The following is an 18,276-nucleotide window of genomic DNA, read 5'->3' on the forward strand; positions in this document are numbered from 1 at the left end:
TGGTATGCAAACGAAGAACTCTACACACACACACACACACACACACACACAAACGGAAGTGTCAGACTGGCAAGACCTTGTGGTTCCATATTATCTTGTCTCCTATTTCTAACACTCAATATTATTTAGCTACTACTAGGAGCCCAAGATTCTCGCAGAAGACAATATTAAAATAATCTGCACTGAAATCCCAAATAGTTACACAAGACTGGTTTTCAATCCAGAATCATGTGTTTTTATGTTTTCAAAAAATGTTGGCCATCTGAGTTACTTTAGCTTGGGCAGTTCAAGTCATACAGGGAGAAAGTCAATCCATGAATGAAGGGATTCATTCCCTAAAGGGCCAGAGGTTCTTGCTACTTTCAGATTCATATCTTAATTTCAGCAAATCTCCAAAGGTGTAGGAGAAAAGAGCCACAGTACTCACCAAGCGTCCACTCCTGCCTTTGCCTGGTATCCGAGGCACTCATTTCATACGTCCGAGAAGGTGTTTTCACACAGAACATACACCGTTTCCCATCCTTGTCGGGCAAGATCTTTGAATAAAGGAGGAAAAGTTGACACCTCCCTTCAGCCACAAGCCCACCTAGAACACTGCCAAAGCTTGAAATGCCTCAAGCCAAGGATGGCCACCCCTGCCTTTCCCAACCACAAAACAACATCCCCATCAAGGCTCTGCAACCCAGCCTGGGAGACGCTGCAACCCTGCTGACTTCCAGTCCTTGCTGAAAGTGGAGCTAACAGTCAGCAATGAATTTACACCCAGTGCTGATCGCAAGCCCTACTTTCAGCAACTATCTTTACAGCCCTGGCTTGACTTCAATCCATGGCTGCAAATCTTCTTCCCATACAGTATGAGCTGGGGCTGCAAAGGAAGAGTCACCTGACTTCAGGCAACTGATAGGTATGGAGGCCTTCCCCACCTGTCAAAAGTGGGCCATGGAGGGTGGGCCAGTTCTGGACTGGATCCAGTCCGTCCGTTCCCTGTCCTCACCATTAACATGGCTTGTCTCCTCAATTCCTCTCAGTGGTGCAATAGGTAATTTTAGACTCTGGGTGGTATCCAACAAAATAGCTCCATCAGACAAGGATTTTTATTCATGCAACAGAATGTCCTCTCTGCTATGGAGGGTTGGGGGGAACCGAGAACATATTTAGGGGGTGCAGAGAGGAGAGGAAGTTCAATTGTGCAGCCATAAGTCCTTGATTTCACTGGATACCGCCCTATGGTCTTAATGGACTTATGTAGGGGAGGCAGATTTTTAGACATTAATGTGTACTAAAATTCACTTGTGATAAACAAGTCCTGCTGCATTTGGAGGCTCTCATATTCATTTTGTCAAGTGAGGACCTGGACTTTGTGCCACGATGGCACTACTGATTCTACATTGTTTTCTCCATACTTGGCTGTCAGCAATATAGTAATTTCCTTCTTATTTCTCCTTTTGGGGGAAGGTCTTAAACAGTTGGGGGAAGGCCTTCTCAGTATGGACAGTGCTCATCCAAGTGCTTCCACCAGACCAAGGACTTCTGGCTGTTCAGTGGAACCTTCCACTTTCTCTCCTCTTTCCTCACACCCATTAAATACGTCCCGGGGAATCCCCCAAGCCTCCGGAGCAGATATGGGGAGGGCGCAGGAGGCACACGGGGAGAAGAGGACGTTCTGCTGTGTAAGTGGAGATCACAGAATCATAGAGTTGGAAAGGACCCCGAGGGTGATTTAGTCCAGCCACCTGCAATGCAGGAATCTCATACAAGACAGGTGGTCATCCAACCTCTACCTAACAACCTCCAAGGAAAGAGAGTCCACCACCTCTTGTGGGAGTTTGTTCCACTGTTGAACAGCTCGTGTTGTCAGAAAGTTATTTCTGCGGTTTCGTTGGAATCTCCTTTCTTATAACTTGAAGCCATTGGTTTGAGTCGTACCCTCCAGAGCAGGAAAAAAGCCATTGGTTTGAGTCCTACCCTCCAGAGCAGGAGAAAACAAGCTTACTCCATCCTCCATGTGATAGCCCTTCAGATATTTGAAGATGGCTATCATAACACCTCTCAATCTTTGCTTCTCCAGGCTAAACATACCCAATTCCCTCAACTATTCCTCTTAAGGCCTGGTTTCCTGACCCTTGATCATCTTGGATAACACCCTTTGTTTTGAGATCTTCTGCTGAGGCTCTTCTCAAAGTGCCTTCCATATCAGAAACACAGAATAAAACAGTAATGGAGAGGGCTTTACTTTTTCCTGCTGGTGATGCCAGGTTACAGAACCCTCTTCTTAAAGAAGTATGCCTGCCACTTACATTACAATTTGTTTGGCACCAGGCAAAAACATTTATTCCCCCCAGGCATTTTTAATATATGTAATCGCTTAAACCTGCTGTATGTTTCAAGCTGCTGCCTCATGTTACGGTTAATAGTTATGGTTTACTGCTTGTTTTAGTGTTTTATAATATGCATTATCAATTATTTTGGACTTGTCATTGACCATCTTGGACTCTTATTGGCTGAAGAGGGAGAGGAGAAGCCACACACTGTCACCAGCTGCCTCATGAGAGGACTGCATCTGCCTATCATGTTCCTTTTGTTTCAGAGTATGTCCAATTACCTCCACACAAGAGTTTCTGTCCAAAGAAATGCTCCCCTTTTTCTCCTTCCGTTCCTCACTCACATAGTAAGAGAGATCACTGGGCTTTAGGGTGAACCATCGTTCAGACCAGTTCCTTCTCAGATGTCCTTTCTTCCATAGATAGCCCTGCTCCCAACCAAAGGGACAGAGAAACAGAGAGTGAGTAAACAAAGATCTCTGTACCAAAGATCTTTGCAAGACTCCACCTATATTACAGCCATAGCACAGATTTGTGTCACAAAGGAGCCAAAGAAACTGGCAAATTTAGAACATGGATTGTGTCAACTGATCTCCAGCTTATCTTACACAGGTATATGTAAGTGTATACATGCATATTGTATATTCTGAAAGGTATACCTTATCACTAGCTTTATATGAGGTTGCATCTATGTGGCAACTTCCCACATGGCCAATTTACTTCTGATGTGGAATAGACAAGTGCCACCAACTAGCAGGAGGCTTTCTACTTGAGCCTTTCCTTTGAATGAGCTAGATATCAACCTTAATGAACCTTGAGCTTGATCTGCCATCTGAACTATTACAAACAGGACCATGTGGCTTGTGGGTGTCAGGAATGCTGACTTGTTTTCTTCCTCTTTGCGCAGTGGACTTAGCACAGTGTCCTATTTCCTCATTGGCTGCTGGCATATCCTCAATGCTGTACACTCAGCAAGCTTCCAGAATTCCCCACTATCAGGCATGCTGATTTGGCACTTTTGACAGCTCACAGGCCACAAGGGTATTGTGATTCCTGACAGGCTGATTGACTCATCAGGACTGATCAGGATTAGCAAAGTGTGGGAAATCTTCCAAAGGACTGGCATGCAAAATCCCATGCTAGCTGGTAGATACAGCAACTACATCTTGGTGTGCAGAACCCAGAAGAAAAATGGAACATGCATACAAGCCTAAAAGTTGCCTACCCGATTATCCTTAGCATATGCAGTTACCATTCTATAGGAAAAGACAAATAAACATCAGTGTAGGTTCTCTGGTCTCTTCCCAGATGGTTGCTTTCCCCACCCCCCCTTACCTTGTTCTACTGCCCCTCTCACTTCAAATACCACAAATTAGATCATTTCCCACCCCTTTAATGCTCTTGTTATCATTGTCCAAAAAGGTAACTAGAATGTGCAGTAGATGCAGTCCTCATCAGGCCAATACAGACTTTATCAGAGAGGAAGAAAGCTGGGTCCCCGTGGTATAGGATTATTTCCTGTTCATAGGTAGTTCCACAAACCCAAGCAAAGGATTTCCTAATCAAGGACAGCTCTTTACCTGTTTGAGCACATCTCCAATGATCTCCTGGTAGACTTCTTCAATAGCCATGCTAATAGCCTCACGCTCAATTCCTCGTAGGAACCGGCCCGAGTTTACCAAGTCAAGAAACTGCCAGACTGTCAAACCACTCTGCTGTTGAGCCTCTTGAGAAAAGAAGTCCTCTAACTCCCCAGAGTTGAGCTCAATGCTCATGGCTGTGCAGATCTTCTTCAGGAGGTATTCCACCTGGAACAAGCAGGGGAAGTCAGCAGAGAAGGAACTAACCATGTTCTCTACCTTCTAGGTATCAGATGTAGTTTGAATTCCCCCTTGGGATCATATACAATTCCTTCTTGTGCTGTGGAATTTCACTCCATAGACTCTTATTGCTTCAACTCAGTTTTTGCTTCAAGAATTCTAACTGTGGTTCCACATGGCAACAATATATAGTGACATCTTCTCCATTAAAATTCTCCAATAACTCTACCCAGGGGAAAGATTCAAAATCCACTTGTTTAGAAGTATCATTCAGTTCAATGGAACTTATTCCCAGAAGGTATATTTAGGACTGCAGATTTCAATCAGCAAATGATCTCCTTTCCATTGGAGGCGGACTCACAGCCACCTCTTTCAAGTTGACTGGGAGTACCCCCTCTCACAAAAAGACATTTATTACTTAATGGACTCCACAAATCAATCCTCTTCTGCTTGATGTTATCAATCAGAGAAAGCAAGCACCGAGTCAACATGTGGTATCCTCAACGTCCACGTCCACCCTCCCGAGCACCATGTCTGTGTCACAAGGCCACAATAACTGAAAATCCTCCCTCTAAAAAGAAGCAGAGGTCTGGATTCATTCAAATGAATGCAGCATTTGTGGTACCCAAGTTATACCAAATGCAAAAAACTTTATGCTTGAAGTGTTTTGCAAACATATTATATGGCGCTTACAAGGGCACTTGTACATCCACCTGCAGGCCAAGCTGGAGTAAACTCTGAATGACTCAGAAAAGCTCTGCTAAACAACGTCCCAATTGCAGAATGGCAGAGAAGTATTGCTTCATTGCTGCCACTGCTGCCACCAAAACAGGCACAATAATGTGTTTATTCCCACTGAGTTTTCCATTACCTGCATTCCAACAGGCAAATGGACAGAAACAAAAGTAAAATTAGTTGGTTTTGCCTGTCATTGGCTTTGTCTACTTTGGCCTTCCTGCATTCCACTCTACTAGTCCCCATAGTTATTAGCCACAGCTGCCACTACCTGTGGTATGAAAAGGTATCTAAATACACCTGAAGGCTGAAATCTCATAGTCACTTCCCTAGGTGTGAAGTCCCACAGAACTCAATGGGATATACTTCTGTATAGATGCACGGAAGTTTGCAGCATCTCCTAGGATTGTTTGTTTTGACTATTTACTCAGAAGCCAGATGCCAATGCTAGATTTAAAAATCAAAAATCCTCATCCATTGTGGATTCTTACACAAAACCACCAAATTCTTTAAAAACAAATGCACGCTAGCGGATGCTCAACTCCACTGTTGGTGGAGTTAGAAAGACAGCATGCTTTTTCAAGACCTGAACAGGAAATGCCTTGGTAGGAAACAGGAAGCGTAGCTGATGACTGCATGTGCACACAGGGCCTTTTCTGCTGAACTATAAGGGGGATGGAGAAAGAGTGTCAGACACAGGGGAGAGAAAAGCTTGATGGCTGTCATCACACCTGACATCAGCTGATGAGCTAGATGCAGTGGAAACTCCTGGAAACTATATGAGATTATTTTCTGTCTAGGTCTTTATTGGCTTTGGGACCAATGTGAGTCAGGGTTTAGTTTCTGGTCTTTAGATTTACAAACCACCTGACTGAGATTTTGCCTCTGTACTAAGGAGCAAAGGAAATCTCCTTCCCTCCAACAACATGTCTTGTGGAATTTAGAGATTTTTGCTGTTATTACTGGCTCTGCTAGACTGAACAGCATTTCTTTATTGCAATTAACCCTTTGGGTGGAGCCAACATGTTCCAGATTCGTATCTCAACGTGTTTCAAGAATGGGTGTGTCCAGACCTGCAGTTTTTCAGTCTACAACAGAAAGCAGCATGAGGAGCAGCCCGCATCCTCTCATTGCACACATGAACTGGGTTTATACTCTCACTCTAAAGGACGGATGACATTAATTAGACATGCATGTTTCTGCCTGACTGGCCTAAATGAAAATCACACGCTATCCCATTTCCTGGCCATTGTTTCTCTCCGCTTCCACGCTGGCTTGTTTGGTTTGGGGTTGTTCTTTTTTAACGTTGAGTCTGTGGCACTGAGTCTGTGGGACGCAGGTGGCGCTGTGGGTTAAAGCCTCAGCGCCTAGGACTTGCCGACTGAAAGGTCGGCGGTTCGAATCCCTGCGGCGGGGTGCGCTCCCGCTGCTCGGTCCCAGCGCCTGCCAACCTAGCAGTTCGAAAGCACCTCCGGGTGCAAGTAGATAAATAGGGACCGCTCACCAGCGGGAAGGTAAACGGCGTTTCCGTGTGCAGCTCTGGCTCGCCAGATGCAGCTTTGTCACGCTGGCCACGTGACCCGGAAGTGTCTCCGGACAGCGCTGGCCCCTGGCCTCTTAAGTGAGATGGGCGCACAACCCCAGAGTCTGTCAAGACTGGCCCGTACGAGCAGGGGTACCTTTACCTTTTACCTTTACTGTGGCACTACCCTTTTGCATGCATTCATGTAGACGCCTTGTCCGTATGTTGGCTAGTCTCCTCCCAGCAGAAGCTAAACACAGCCACAGTGTTAACCCAGAATCCAACCACCTCACAGAATCTTATTCCCCCACCCCCAAAAAATCTTTCCCTGCCCCACCCTGCCTGAGGCCATCTCCAGGCCATCTCCATTTGTGTGTGTGGAAAAATAAAGAAAATGTATCAGGTGTGAATGCATGTATGAGTGCAACTGTGCAAATTCAACATTTATGAAACCCAAAGCACCTGCAGTTTTAGGAGAAGCATGGATGTAAGGGAAGCAGATGGAAATTGCTATGGGGACACTGAGAAACAGAAGTGAAATACAGCACTTTGGGAAGGGCCATAGATCAGTGGTAGAGCGCATCATTTCCAGGCAGAAGGTCCCAAGTTCAGTCCCTGCTATATCCAGGACTAGGGCTGGTAAGTACCAGCTGGAGCCCCATGGAGCTGTCATGGAGGGCTGGTTGGATCCTGAGAAGCAGAAGGAGGAGATCAGGGAGCTGCAGTTAGATGACTCTGGGGAGGGTCCCAGTGGAACAGGAGAAATTCCAGGGAATCCCTGTCAGATGTCCAACATCAGGGAGGGGAAGGGGAGCTGGGAAACAATGATCCAGGGGAGGGGCCAGGTGGCTTAACAGAGGAGAATTCAACCCCAATGAGATATGATATTGCTATTCAGGTGCTTCCTCCTGTCAGCGCAGAGCCTTCTGCTTTTAAGGAGGCAACAGAGTATAAATCTGATGTTGAGCACACACTGACAGTGCTTCCAAGAACAAGGAGATGCCAGGGCTAACACAAGTAGACCTCCCACGCCTAACTTGGAGGAGTGCATGTTCGTTTGCCTAGCCCTGAGACTTTGGCCTCTTGCACTAACTGCTGTGCCTGCCCCATCCTTTTATAAGAAAGATGCAGGGGGCATGCTGCTTGTGGGTCAACATCTTAGCTTGTGCCTGGCCATGCCTATGTATCTCTGTGGCTCCTTGTAACCTTGCACTATTTTGACTTTTGCAGTAAAGCCTTTGGCAGAAACCAAGAGTCTGCAGTTCCAGTTCTTCATCTAGCAGTGAGGGTCAGGACACTCACACCCAAAATCTGGGGGAATCATTGGCAGTCAGTGGACAATACTGATGCTCCAATGATTTGACTCTGTATAAGACAGCTTCCTATGTTCCAGATACAAGAATGCTTGTTTTTGGGTGAATCAAAAAACAATACCACTCGAAAGCATGAATGGGGTAGAACTCTCTATAGAGGAATCTGCATGAGTATAACTGATCATATATTGTGCAGGAGATTTGTAAGCACAAGCAAAACAGGGGCTATAAAGCAGAAACTCTCACAGACTGCATAGGGACATGCAACATGTTAACATGTAGAAAAGGGCATCTTCTTGTTCACCATATTCATCCCTTGGCCACACAGGGTGGAATCTTGAGCAGCAATCAGATGATGCAAGAAGCAGCATAGTTTGGATCTGCAGGCCTGTATACAGAAATCTATGATAGCTAGACTCAGACATGTATATAATTGCACTTCAGACAATGATTATAATCACATGGCTAAGCTCTAACGATGCAAAATATACATAGTGTGACTCATCCCTTATCAAAAGCACTGCAAAACAAAAAATAGTATTACTTAAAAGCAATCATACCTCGTCAGGAACCATAACAAGAGGGTACTTGTCTTCGGATAAGAAGTTAAAGAGACACCAAAGTTTGAAAGCATCTTCATGGGATACAACGCTATTCCCATTCCGGTTTGGCTTGTAATTCTTCTTTGCTGTCAAGGTCCAGCAAAGCTCATCAAAACTCTCCTTGACAAAAGCACCTTCTTCTACCTGCAAACAAAATGTAAGTGATAGCTCTAGTGTTCTGGAGCAAACAGTGTGATGCAGCAGCAAGCAAACCAGTGTGGTGTAGTGGTTAAGAGCGGTAGTCTCCTAATCTGGGGAACCGGGTTCGCGTCTCCGCTCCTCCACATGCAGCTGCTGGGTGACCTTGGGCCAGTCACACTTCTGTGAAGTCTCTCAGCCTCACTCACCTCACAGAGTGTTTGTTGTGGGGGAGGAAGGGAAAGGAGAATGTTAGCCGCTTTGAGACTCCTGAAGGGGAGTGAAAGGCGGGATATCAAATCCAAATCCAAACCAACAAACCTAATGCTATTCTAGGCTGCATCAACAGAATTACAGTGGCCTCATCAAGTGACTGGTTGAGTGGGGTGATGAGTACCAGAGCACACGGAAATGCCATTTACCTTCCCACCACAGTGGTACCTATTTATCTACTTGCACTGGTATGCTTTGAAACTGCTAGGTTGGCAGAAGCTGGGACAGAGCAACAGGAGGTCACTCTAACCACTACACCACACTGGCTCTCAGGTGTCCAGTCAGGTGATGCATGCTGGCAATGATTAGGGTCAAAGCCAGCAATAGGTAGGGCCAGAGACACCCTCTTATTTCTCTCTTTATGTTACAGCCTTTTCTCTATTGCACCCCCCTTCACCTCTTCCTTTCGATCCAACAGACTGTCAGTGGAAAGACAGGTCGCTCTTTCCAGAGGTCTAAACTGATTATTTAGAAAGGGCTTCTCCCCCTCACCCTTCCATTGCTACATCTGTTTTGGCTCACTCCCCATTTTTTCCTCCGACACCTTCCTTTTCTCCCTCTGGGCTCCCCCCACCCACTCAAATTCATTTGTGTGATATATATGGCTTTCAGACCAGAGGTTACTCTCCTATGGTTTAATCTTTGGCAGTGGAGTACATATACATATTTAGCATCTGATGGTAGCCAGTTATTATCTCAAAGCACCTGGTTTCAGCTCTTTCTAAGGGACATACCATTTAGACACTTGGCTTAGGAACCCTCCAGGTGCCCTTTCTCTTAGGCATTCATGTTTGTGATGCTTGTGATGATATTGAGGCAGTCCTGCTTTCATCACAGTTTTCACCTACATAGGTTTTGGGGTGTCACACTGCTTCATTTCCAATCAATGCATCTCATGTAACATCCTGCTAAAACCCATAACTTTTTATACCATGAATGTTCGGGTTTATTTCTGATCCTGTTTTGCTATAGCACCCCAGGGCAGCAATAATGTGGTAGTACTGGGGAAGCATCGCAAAAAACAGCTAATAAAACAGAATAAATTCACCACTCCCATTAACTATTATTGTGTCAAGAACTTGTTGCAAAACACACCTGCCATAAAACACTAGTCAGGGAGGGACCCAGCAATTTTCCTCTCATAAAGAGATGAGAAAAGCTGCTTCTTCTGCAATGTCCTTATCTGCACAACTGTTGGTGATAAAAGAGTCCAATATCCTTTTGCATCTGGTTACTTTAACTGACTAGCAATGGATGAACTCATTTTTGCTTAGCTGGGGTATTGACATTTACAAACTTTCTTGTTGAGTATTCAGAAAATAGTTCATCTGTTTTCTGAGCACTCTCTCCTAACCTATAACACTGCACTGGCAGATGTGTCCAAATGCACCTTAATAATAATATTCCTCCTTTGGTAGTGTGGCTCCCAGCACCAGCCACAGTGGAGAACTACTTGGAAAATCCAGCCACCACCTCTTTCCCCCACCCCACCCCAAAAACCCACCCCAGGAATAAAAGAGGCTTTTAGAGCCAGATGGGGAGAATAAACCACACATTTACAAGAATTACCATCCAAGTAAATTGACTCAGATAATACAGATGAATTAGTCTTTTAACTTTTGTCATTGTTCTCTTTTTCTTTTGAAAAACACTTCTGCATTTCTGTTAATTTTCAGTCACAACATACTATTTCACCTACTCATAAGAATTTTAGATACTAGTCATAGCTCAGATGAATACATGCAACAAGACCCCAGAGTTCAAGGAAACCATGACGCTGACTAAGATAGCGTGAGGACACAAAAAGAGCCTGCTGGATCAGGACAGTGACCCTCTCAGCGAGCATCCTGTTCTCACAGTAGCCAACCAGTGGCTTGTGAATCATCAATATTATTGTCTCCCATATGGCAGAGGAGAAAGGTGGTTGGGAGAGATTGAGGCTGAGAGAGACTGGCTTGCCCAAGGCCACTTAGCGAGTTCATGGCAGAGATGACATTTGAACTGGGGAAATACTGATTCATAGCCCAGTCTGTTAGCCACCAACACTCCATTTGCTTCCCCTGAGCAACTGCATCAAGCTTCAAAAAGTACTATGCAGTAAGGGAAGTGATACACAATTGTTCCCTGGCTCTTTAAACAGGAGTGTGTGTGTGTGTGTGTGTGTGTGTTAGTTATCTGGCCATCTTCCATAGCTAGTCTCTAAACTACTGTTTCACAGTTTTCATCCAGCAAAAGGTTACCATGCCAAGATAACACTAGGCAGATGTGCCAGTTCTGCCACTAGTTAATGGGGACCAAAAGGATAATGAAACAGCTATGATCATCCTTGTGATTTGTAGCTGGGGTTGCCTGCATATAAATTGGCATTCAGATCATTTGGAGTGGGCAGCGAGTGGCAGCCAGCCAGGAATTCAGCACATGCCCCATGACTCAAGCTTGTGCTTTATCCAAGGCACGGAAGAGTCCAGAGCTCCCTGCATAATGCACAGCTGACACGTAAACCATGTTCTGCAAATAAAAGAGTCTAAATTCTCTCTGAATTTAAACCTTAAGTTTTAAAGCCTGAAGCCTAGCATTGCCAACTAGGCCTTTCTGGTAACTTACAGTCCTGCAAAGTGTGCCTGTTATTTGGGAGAGTCTTAAGGCTACATCCACGTAAAAGCTGTCTAGGTTCACTTGTGCATTATCAGAAAATTCCCTGGCAAAAATAGCCACCTTTTTGCTTCAGGTCACAAATATGCCACTAAGCAAAAGTCTAACTATGCAGAAAGCACCACCTGCTAGCTCTGGGGGGCAAATGAGGATTGAAACCTCTAGACCATGTACATTACAGAAAACAGGATGCACAGGGTAAAGTGCATCCAGTTTTCAAAATCAGCACTCTGTTGATGTGTCCTAATCGTGCCAGTGCATCAAAATCCAGAAGATGCAGAGAAAAGCAGCCACATACAAAATGATACAGATTAGGAATATGTTCTGAGTGTGTTCTGTGTACTTGGTTGTAAGGGAATTCAGAAGTGCCCAGATTACAGGGGTCCAACTTGATAAATTGTACCATTTATCTTTGTTGAAAAAGAAAAAAAACAAAGCCTAAGATATTCACCTTGAAAATCCAGAATTCTCTAATAATAATAATAATTTATTATTTTATTGTTTATACCCCTCCCATCTACTCATAATTAATGAAGCTAGTTTGAGTGTGTTTAGCAAATTCATATACATTAACCTGACCTACAAGCCTTGGAATTTTAATTTCACAGAATTTTGGGAGTGCATTGGCAAAGACTGGAGTGTGTGAAAGTTGGAAAGGAGAAACTTGTTCGTTCTGAAACAAAACCTGATTGTATGTCAAGATCTGAGATTCTCTGCTATGCTAAGAGAAACATGGGGCACACATAGGGGTGTTTTCAATGCTAGTCCTACTCACAGAAGACCCACTAAAGATAATGGACTTAGGTTCATTAGTTTCAGTGGGTCTACTCGAAGTAGGACCAGCATTGACTAAAATCCATAGCTATGAAGCCAATGCAAACCACCTGGATCTTCTTAGGCATATTTGTGACCTTTTACTCTAGGGTAAAAGGGCTTTCCTGAGAGCAAATCCGCCCCCCAACCTGTGCTTGACTCAAAACAGCATGTCTTCACAACTGATAGAGAGCAACATGACAATCAGATCATTTATTTCAAAACAGCACATTCTCTATATGCATGAGTTTGTTTCCTTAATCATTTCACACTTGAGCTGTTTCCTTTGCTCCCTGTATGGCTGCTGCTGGGTGGTGAGTCACTGGAGAAGGTAGCACGTTTCCTGCTAATTGGAGGAGATATCCAAATTAACAGAAAGAGTATTCTCAGACTGCATTCCCACCTTGAGGCAAGATTATTCTGTTGGGCTGGTGGTTGCAGTGCAAGTCAGGCCTACTCAATAATGTGGATTGGGGGGGGGGAGTGGACCCCTAATGACATTCACAAACTCCACCCCAGGACTACACCAAAGCATGCCTCTCAAAGCCTTCTAAAAACAATAAACAATAGTGGAATCCTAAATTGGCTTCCTCAAATCTACTCAATGGGGTGTATTCCCTCCTAGGTGTGCTTTGCACTGCAACTTAAGTATGTCATACCAAAAGGCAAGGGCGTGGGCCCCTGTAATTTGAGCACTGAATTCCCTTACAGCAGGAATTTGAGCACTGAATTCCCTTACAGCAGGAATTTGAGCACTGAATTCCCTTACAGCAGGAATGTTGAACATGGGCCCCTGCAGATGTTGCTGGACCACAACTCTCATCTCCCCTGATGAGAGGTGGAATCTAGCAGCAACCAGAAGGCTACAACCTCACCTTACAAGGAAGAGTTTTGTGCTCAAGAGTTGTATATAACAAAAGGGTTCACATGCTTGCCGCTCCTCCTCCTCTTCTTCCTACCTGCCCCCCTCTCCCGCAACCAGTCATCATGGTGTAGCACAATTGAGGAAGGATGCTAATGTCCTTCATCAGAAAATCAGGCATTAGGGGGACCAGAAAAACCGACAGGGGACCTTCGGAGTGCTGAGTGCTGCCACCACTTTGCTGTGATGGCAAATACTGTTTGGAATGGGGAACTGGTGGCCTTCTAGCTTTTGTTAAACTCCAACCCCCATTACATGCAGCCAACAGGGCTGTTGGTCAGGGATGATGGGAGTTGTAGTCCAACGAGGCCTGGAAGGCCACAGGTTCCCCCCACCCCTGGGTTGCAGTTTAACAGCCAGTGTGGTGTAGTGGTTAAGAGCGGGAGACTCATAATCTGGGGAACCGGGTTCGCATCTTCGCTCCTCCACATGCAGCTGCTGGGTGACCTTGGGCTAGTTACACTTCTCTGAAGTCTCTCAGCCTCACTCACCTCACAGCGTGTTTGTTGTGGGGGAGGAAGGGAAAGGAGAATGTTAGCCACTTTGAGACTCCTTCAGGTAGTGATAAAGCGGGATATCAAATCCAAACAGTGAAACTTTTGAACACTTTTTGCCACCATAGAAAAATGGCTTATGGTGTGTCTAGACTTCAAGTTGCTCTATGGCTGGCAGCAGGCCCTTGCTTGTTCTGCCACCCTCGGACTCCACCTCCTTATCCAAAAAGCTCAGCTAGCTCAGCTTGCCACATGGCAGGAACAACCCTATGAAGCTGCCATGGATCTCTCTCTCTCTCTCTCTCTCTCTCTCTCTCTCTCTCTCTCTCTCTGTATGTGTCTAAGCCTGGAGAAGACAGCTCATAACATTCCCCTTCAAGGAACAAAGATGCCTTTGAAATACAGAGAACCAGAGAGAAAAATTAGGCTTTAGGAATCCAGTTTCTTATTTTAAAATCCTCTCTTCCTAACAAGCATCCAAACAGATCTTTAAGATGGGGTTTTTGCCAGCAGACTTTTAAAATTCATGTGAATCTCATTGACACAGATTTGCACATTCCCCAGGGCTTGATGGTGGGTTGTGGGGAGAAGAGAAGCAGCAAACCTGCTCCTGTTTGCTGTCCCATTTTCTCAACCTTAAGTAGGATTCCATTCACACTGAAATACTCTGAACCCACCAAAGCCAAGTATTCCATGCAAGGGGCTTTATTACTGCTTCACAGTCCCTCTATATAAAGTGGTCATGAATATGAAAATCAGGATTAACAGCTTCCTTCCTTGAAAGCCTGGGAGATACTCAAGAAACTATGATTAACTGGAAATCCTCCAAGTAGCACAAATCTGACCACACTTGGAAGGGCTGACATCCCACTTCTGCTTCCTTCCTCCTTTGTGCCTCATACGTCATACACAGCTTTCACGTAAAATGTGGGCTGCCTCTCCCTTTTTGCCCCTCTACCCATTCTTCCCCCCACTCAGAGGAGTGCTCCTAGTAAGTTGATCCACTTAAACAATTGTTCAGTGTCTTAGTTACATTAAAAAAAAAAAAGCCAAACTAAGTCAGTGGGGGATTTTAAATTGAAAAACTGCTCTGGGGATGGGGTGGGAAGTGGACAAGGCACAGCTGCAACTGAATGATAGACCATCTGCTTAGCAGAAAGAAGGTTTCCAAATTCAATCACCAGCATCTCCAAATAGGGTTAGGAAAGACTCCTGCCAGTCCGTGTAGACAGTATAGAGCTAGATAGACTAATGGCCCCACTCGGTATAAAACAGCTTCCTATGCCCTTCCCATAGCTGTCAACTATTCCTATTCGGAATAAGGGAATTTCCTTTAAAAAAAGGAAATGTTGACAGCTATGGTTCTTCCTGTTACATCTCAAATCACCAGCCAATCATCAGTGTGCACAGTTGCTCCTGCTGGAAACTAGAAAAACTGTTCCTTTCCCGCCTAGACACATGTAGGGCCCTAAGTTCTTCATCCCTGATCTAAGCAGAAGGAGCTTCAAACAGATCCAAGGGGAAATGGGCTTACCTTGTCCAGGATGTATTTGTTGAGATATGGCATGTATCCTTGACTTGATACTGGCCCATCGTCATCATCCTTGAAGTGTTCCTCCAGTGCCACAGGATCATGAGGGATGCACAGCACGGTGTACAGGTTGTGAGAGAGCACCTGAGAGAGTGGAGGGAAGACAGGCCATCAGGACAAGACAGAACCAAATTAGACACAATGAGGGTAGACATATTTTTTTATTCTCATATCTGCCTTATTGACATAACAAGTAGGGAATGGAGTGGGGAAGGGTTCAGCCCCCCTCACCCACACACCTCTACTGATGCCCCATGTCATGTGTCTGCATTTGCTGATGTTTAAGCCAAAGACATGGGACCTTGGCAGTGTGGGACCTTGGCAGCCAAAACTATGGTCCCATGTTAATTTAAAAAATAAAACAGTCTGGCTTAGGGCAATGTCTTCCCATTTGATATGTGACACTTCAAGGATTAAACTATTTAGCTGCTAAGCAATAGGATGAAAAGGGGGGGGGGGTGAGCAGCACCATAGCCAAGATGCTCTGCGGATTCAATCCCCAGCATCTTCAGGTAGGACTGGAGAAAGACTCTTGTTTGAAAACCTAGAAACTTGGTGTAAGGCAATTTCCTATGTTCCTATAAAATAATATCCAACACTTTAAAGTTTAAAGGCATCCCAGAATACACTTCTGACTCACACCCTGAAATTACCCTCAAATAGAAAGAAGGAAACTACGGTATTCTGCAAATAAATGGTGGATGTAGGGATTTATTAACCCAATCAAACTTTCACCCAAATAATAAATGCATTGCTTGGAAGAAAATCCCACATGCCGTCAATAAAACTTACTGTCAAGGAAGTGTGCCTAGGACACTTTTCCATATGATTGTTGTTGTTTAGTTGTTTAGTTGTGTCCGACTCTTTGTGACCCCATGGACCAGAGCACGCCAGGCACTTCTGTCCATATGATTATTAGATTCAAAAGGGGGTGCGGCTGTGTGCCTTAAATTTTTGTGGAAAGGAGATTACTAGGAAGAGAAGCTTCTTCTACCTTTGCTGTATTGGATTGCCAGCTTCCCACCCCACCCCCTGCCCCCACCCCCATAGGTCTCATGTGCCTTTAATAGTTACATGACAGGCAGAGATTCAACAGCTCAGAATTGTACCATCCATCGCTAGTAGCTTCGTGTTGGAAAAAGCTTCAGCTGTTAAGTTTCAGCTCTCATCCAACTGTTTGTGCATAGGAGCTCTGCAAGGGGCAAAGGGGTGGGGAAGTTGGCAACCCTACAGCAGCACTATAATGAAAGAGAAACTGCCTGCTGAGAAAATCCCTTCAGTGCAAATATTAAGAGGAGAAGGGGACCTTGTCCTGCATTGAATGTCTCATCCCTGATTTTCCATCCCCAAAACCAAAAAATAGAAGGCAACTGCTCCCTCCTTCAAAACCAAGCTGTGATTAGCTGGCATCATCTGAAACTCACCCTATTCATCTTTCACATTCAACCCAGCATAATGGTGTTTGGTATTGAGTGCTCAGCTATTGGAGGGTAAATAATCTCCGAACAATGTAAAATTCTCTCCTTTGTCTGAGTATGTACCACTTCTGGAATTGATATACGTGCTGTTGTAGAACAGATGTCCTGGCTGCACTCCAGGCGGGCAAACTGCTTGCCATAGGTGACTTGGGCATGGGGGCGGGGGGGGGGAGACTGGGGAAAGTTTACATAAAAGGCACATTGGGTAATTCCAAAAGACCAGACTGCCAAGGTGAATAAAGCTTAGTTAGCTGGAAGAGGCTCACTATTGCCAGAAAAACGGCTGCTATCTGCTGCAGTGTCTGCCTGAGAGCCTAGCCAGATATATGTGAAAGGATCTCCCAACAGTCATTTTCTTTACTTAAAAAGCAACAGCAGAAAGATCCCAAATTGGATCAAGGCCATCGTGTTGGCAGAGGGGAATAGTAGCAACAGTGATGTCTATGTTCTGCTTTTCTTTGAGTTTATTTATAAAGCAGATAACATACAAATTAAAAATAATAAAACATCAAATATAAACAAAGTAAAAGCATAAACAAAATAAACAGAAGGAACTGGGAGCGTGTGACTTCAGGAAGACAGGAAACGGCTTTATACTGAGCCTGACCAAGTGGTCCATCTCAGTATGTCTACAGACCAGTTGCAGGTCTCCAGGTTTTCAGGGACAGGGAGTCTCTCCCAGCCCTAGGTGGAGATGCTGAGGATGTAATTTGAGGTATGGCCTTTCCCCTGCATTGTATCACTCAAAGGCTGAAATCTTAACCTCACTTACTTGGGAGTAAGCCCCACTGAATTCAATGGGACCAACTTCTGAGTAGACATGGTTAGGCTTCAAGAAACCCGCTGAAATTTCTCCTTTAGTTTCAGTCTTCTCTGAGTATGATATAGTTAGATATTTCCATAGGCAGCAACCAGCAACCCCTGGAAAGTTAACTGGCTGACTAGTTTTACTACTTTCAGATTATGTTAGCTATGTTTTATATTGCATTCGTAGATACTCTGGTTTTGCCACAACAGGTTAAGTTAGCCACTTCTCTGAGAGGCTACTTTAGCCACTTCTGGAACTGAGAGGGTACTCCCCTTCCTGACAACCAAATTTTAGCTTTCTAGGTCCATGCATAACCCCAAACATCCCAGTCATGAGAAAAGTCTGAAAGCAAGGGGGGGGGGGGGAGTAGGAGACAGAAAATCAAGTCCTCTAGAGAAAGGTGAGAAGATGAGTAAGTATCACCTCTGCAGTTATGTTGGGCTCTGCCAAAACCTGTCTGCAGTATCAAACTAGATGTGACATGGGAGCTCCATATTTGGAGCTTCTTTCTCAAAAAGCAGCTGTGGGAGGAGGGGGGGGTTCGGATTAGGGCCACAGTGCAGACGAAGGATGCCACAGCCTCCATCCATTATCACGCCCTCCCCCAAAGGTGCTATTGGCCACAAGGGTGAGTGGAAATTTATGGGTTTAAGGGCTTAAATTAGAATTACAGTCCATTCATGCTATACTCTCTTAACTATCTTAAGTGGAAACTGTTAGAGGGCACATCCTATCTGCTTTCCTTAACATTCATCTCTAAGAGGTAGGTTTGAGTGAGCTGCTGTCTGGCCACT

At 44.8% G+C, this 18,276-nt stretch overlaps 1 protein-coding gene across 3 annotated transcripts in view; it reads right to left on the bottom strand.

Moving 5' to 3' along the window:
• Window positions 1–18,276, bottom strand: part of DEF6 (DEF6 guanine nucleotide exchange factor) — a 53,783-nt gene that overhangs the window by 8,551 nt on the left and 26,956 nt on the right. For all 3 annotated transcript variants that reach the window (XM_083744991.1, XM_083744990.1, XM_083744989.1), the window contains exons 2-6: window positions 15,140–15,280; window positions 8,272–8,457; window positions 3,902–4,129; window positions 2,603–2,749; window positions 428–536 (exon numbers count right to left, since the gene is read on the bottom strand). In XM_083744991.1, coding sequence (XP_083601117.1) covers window positions 428–536; window positions 2,603–2,749; window positions 3,902–4,129; window positions 8,272–8,457; window positions 15,140–15,280 — 811 coding nt within the window. The remainder of the gene's footprint in view (window positions 1–427; window positions 537–2,602; window positions 2,750–3,901; window positions 4,130–8,271; window positions 8,458–15,139; window positions 15,281–18,276) is intronic.

Source organism: Podarcis gaigeae, assembly GCF_964106915.1.
Source record: "Podarcis gaigeae genome assembly, chromosome: 6".
In the NCBI taxonomy this organism is placed as follows: domain Eukaryota; kingdom Metazoa; phylum Chordata; class Lepidosauria; order Squamata; family Lacertidae; genus Podarcis; species Podarcis gaigeae.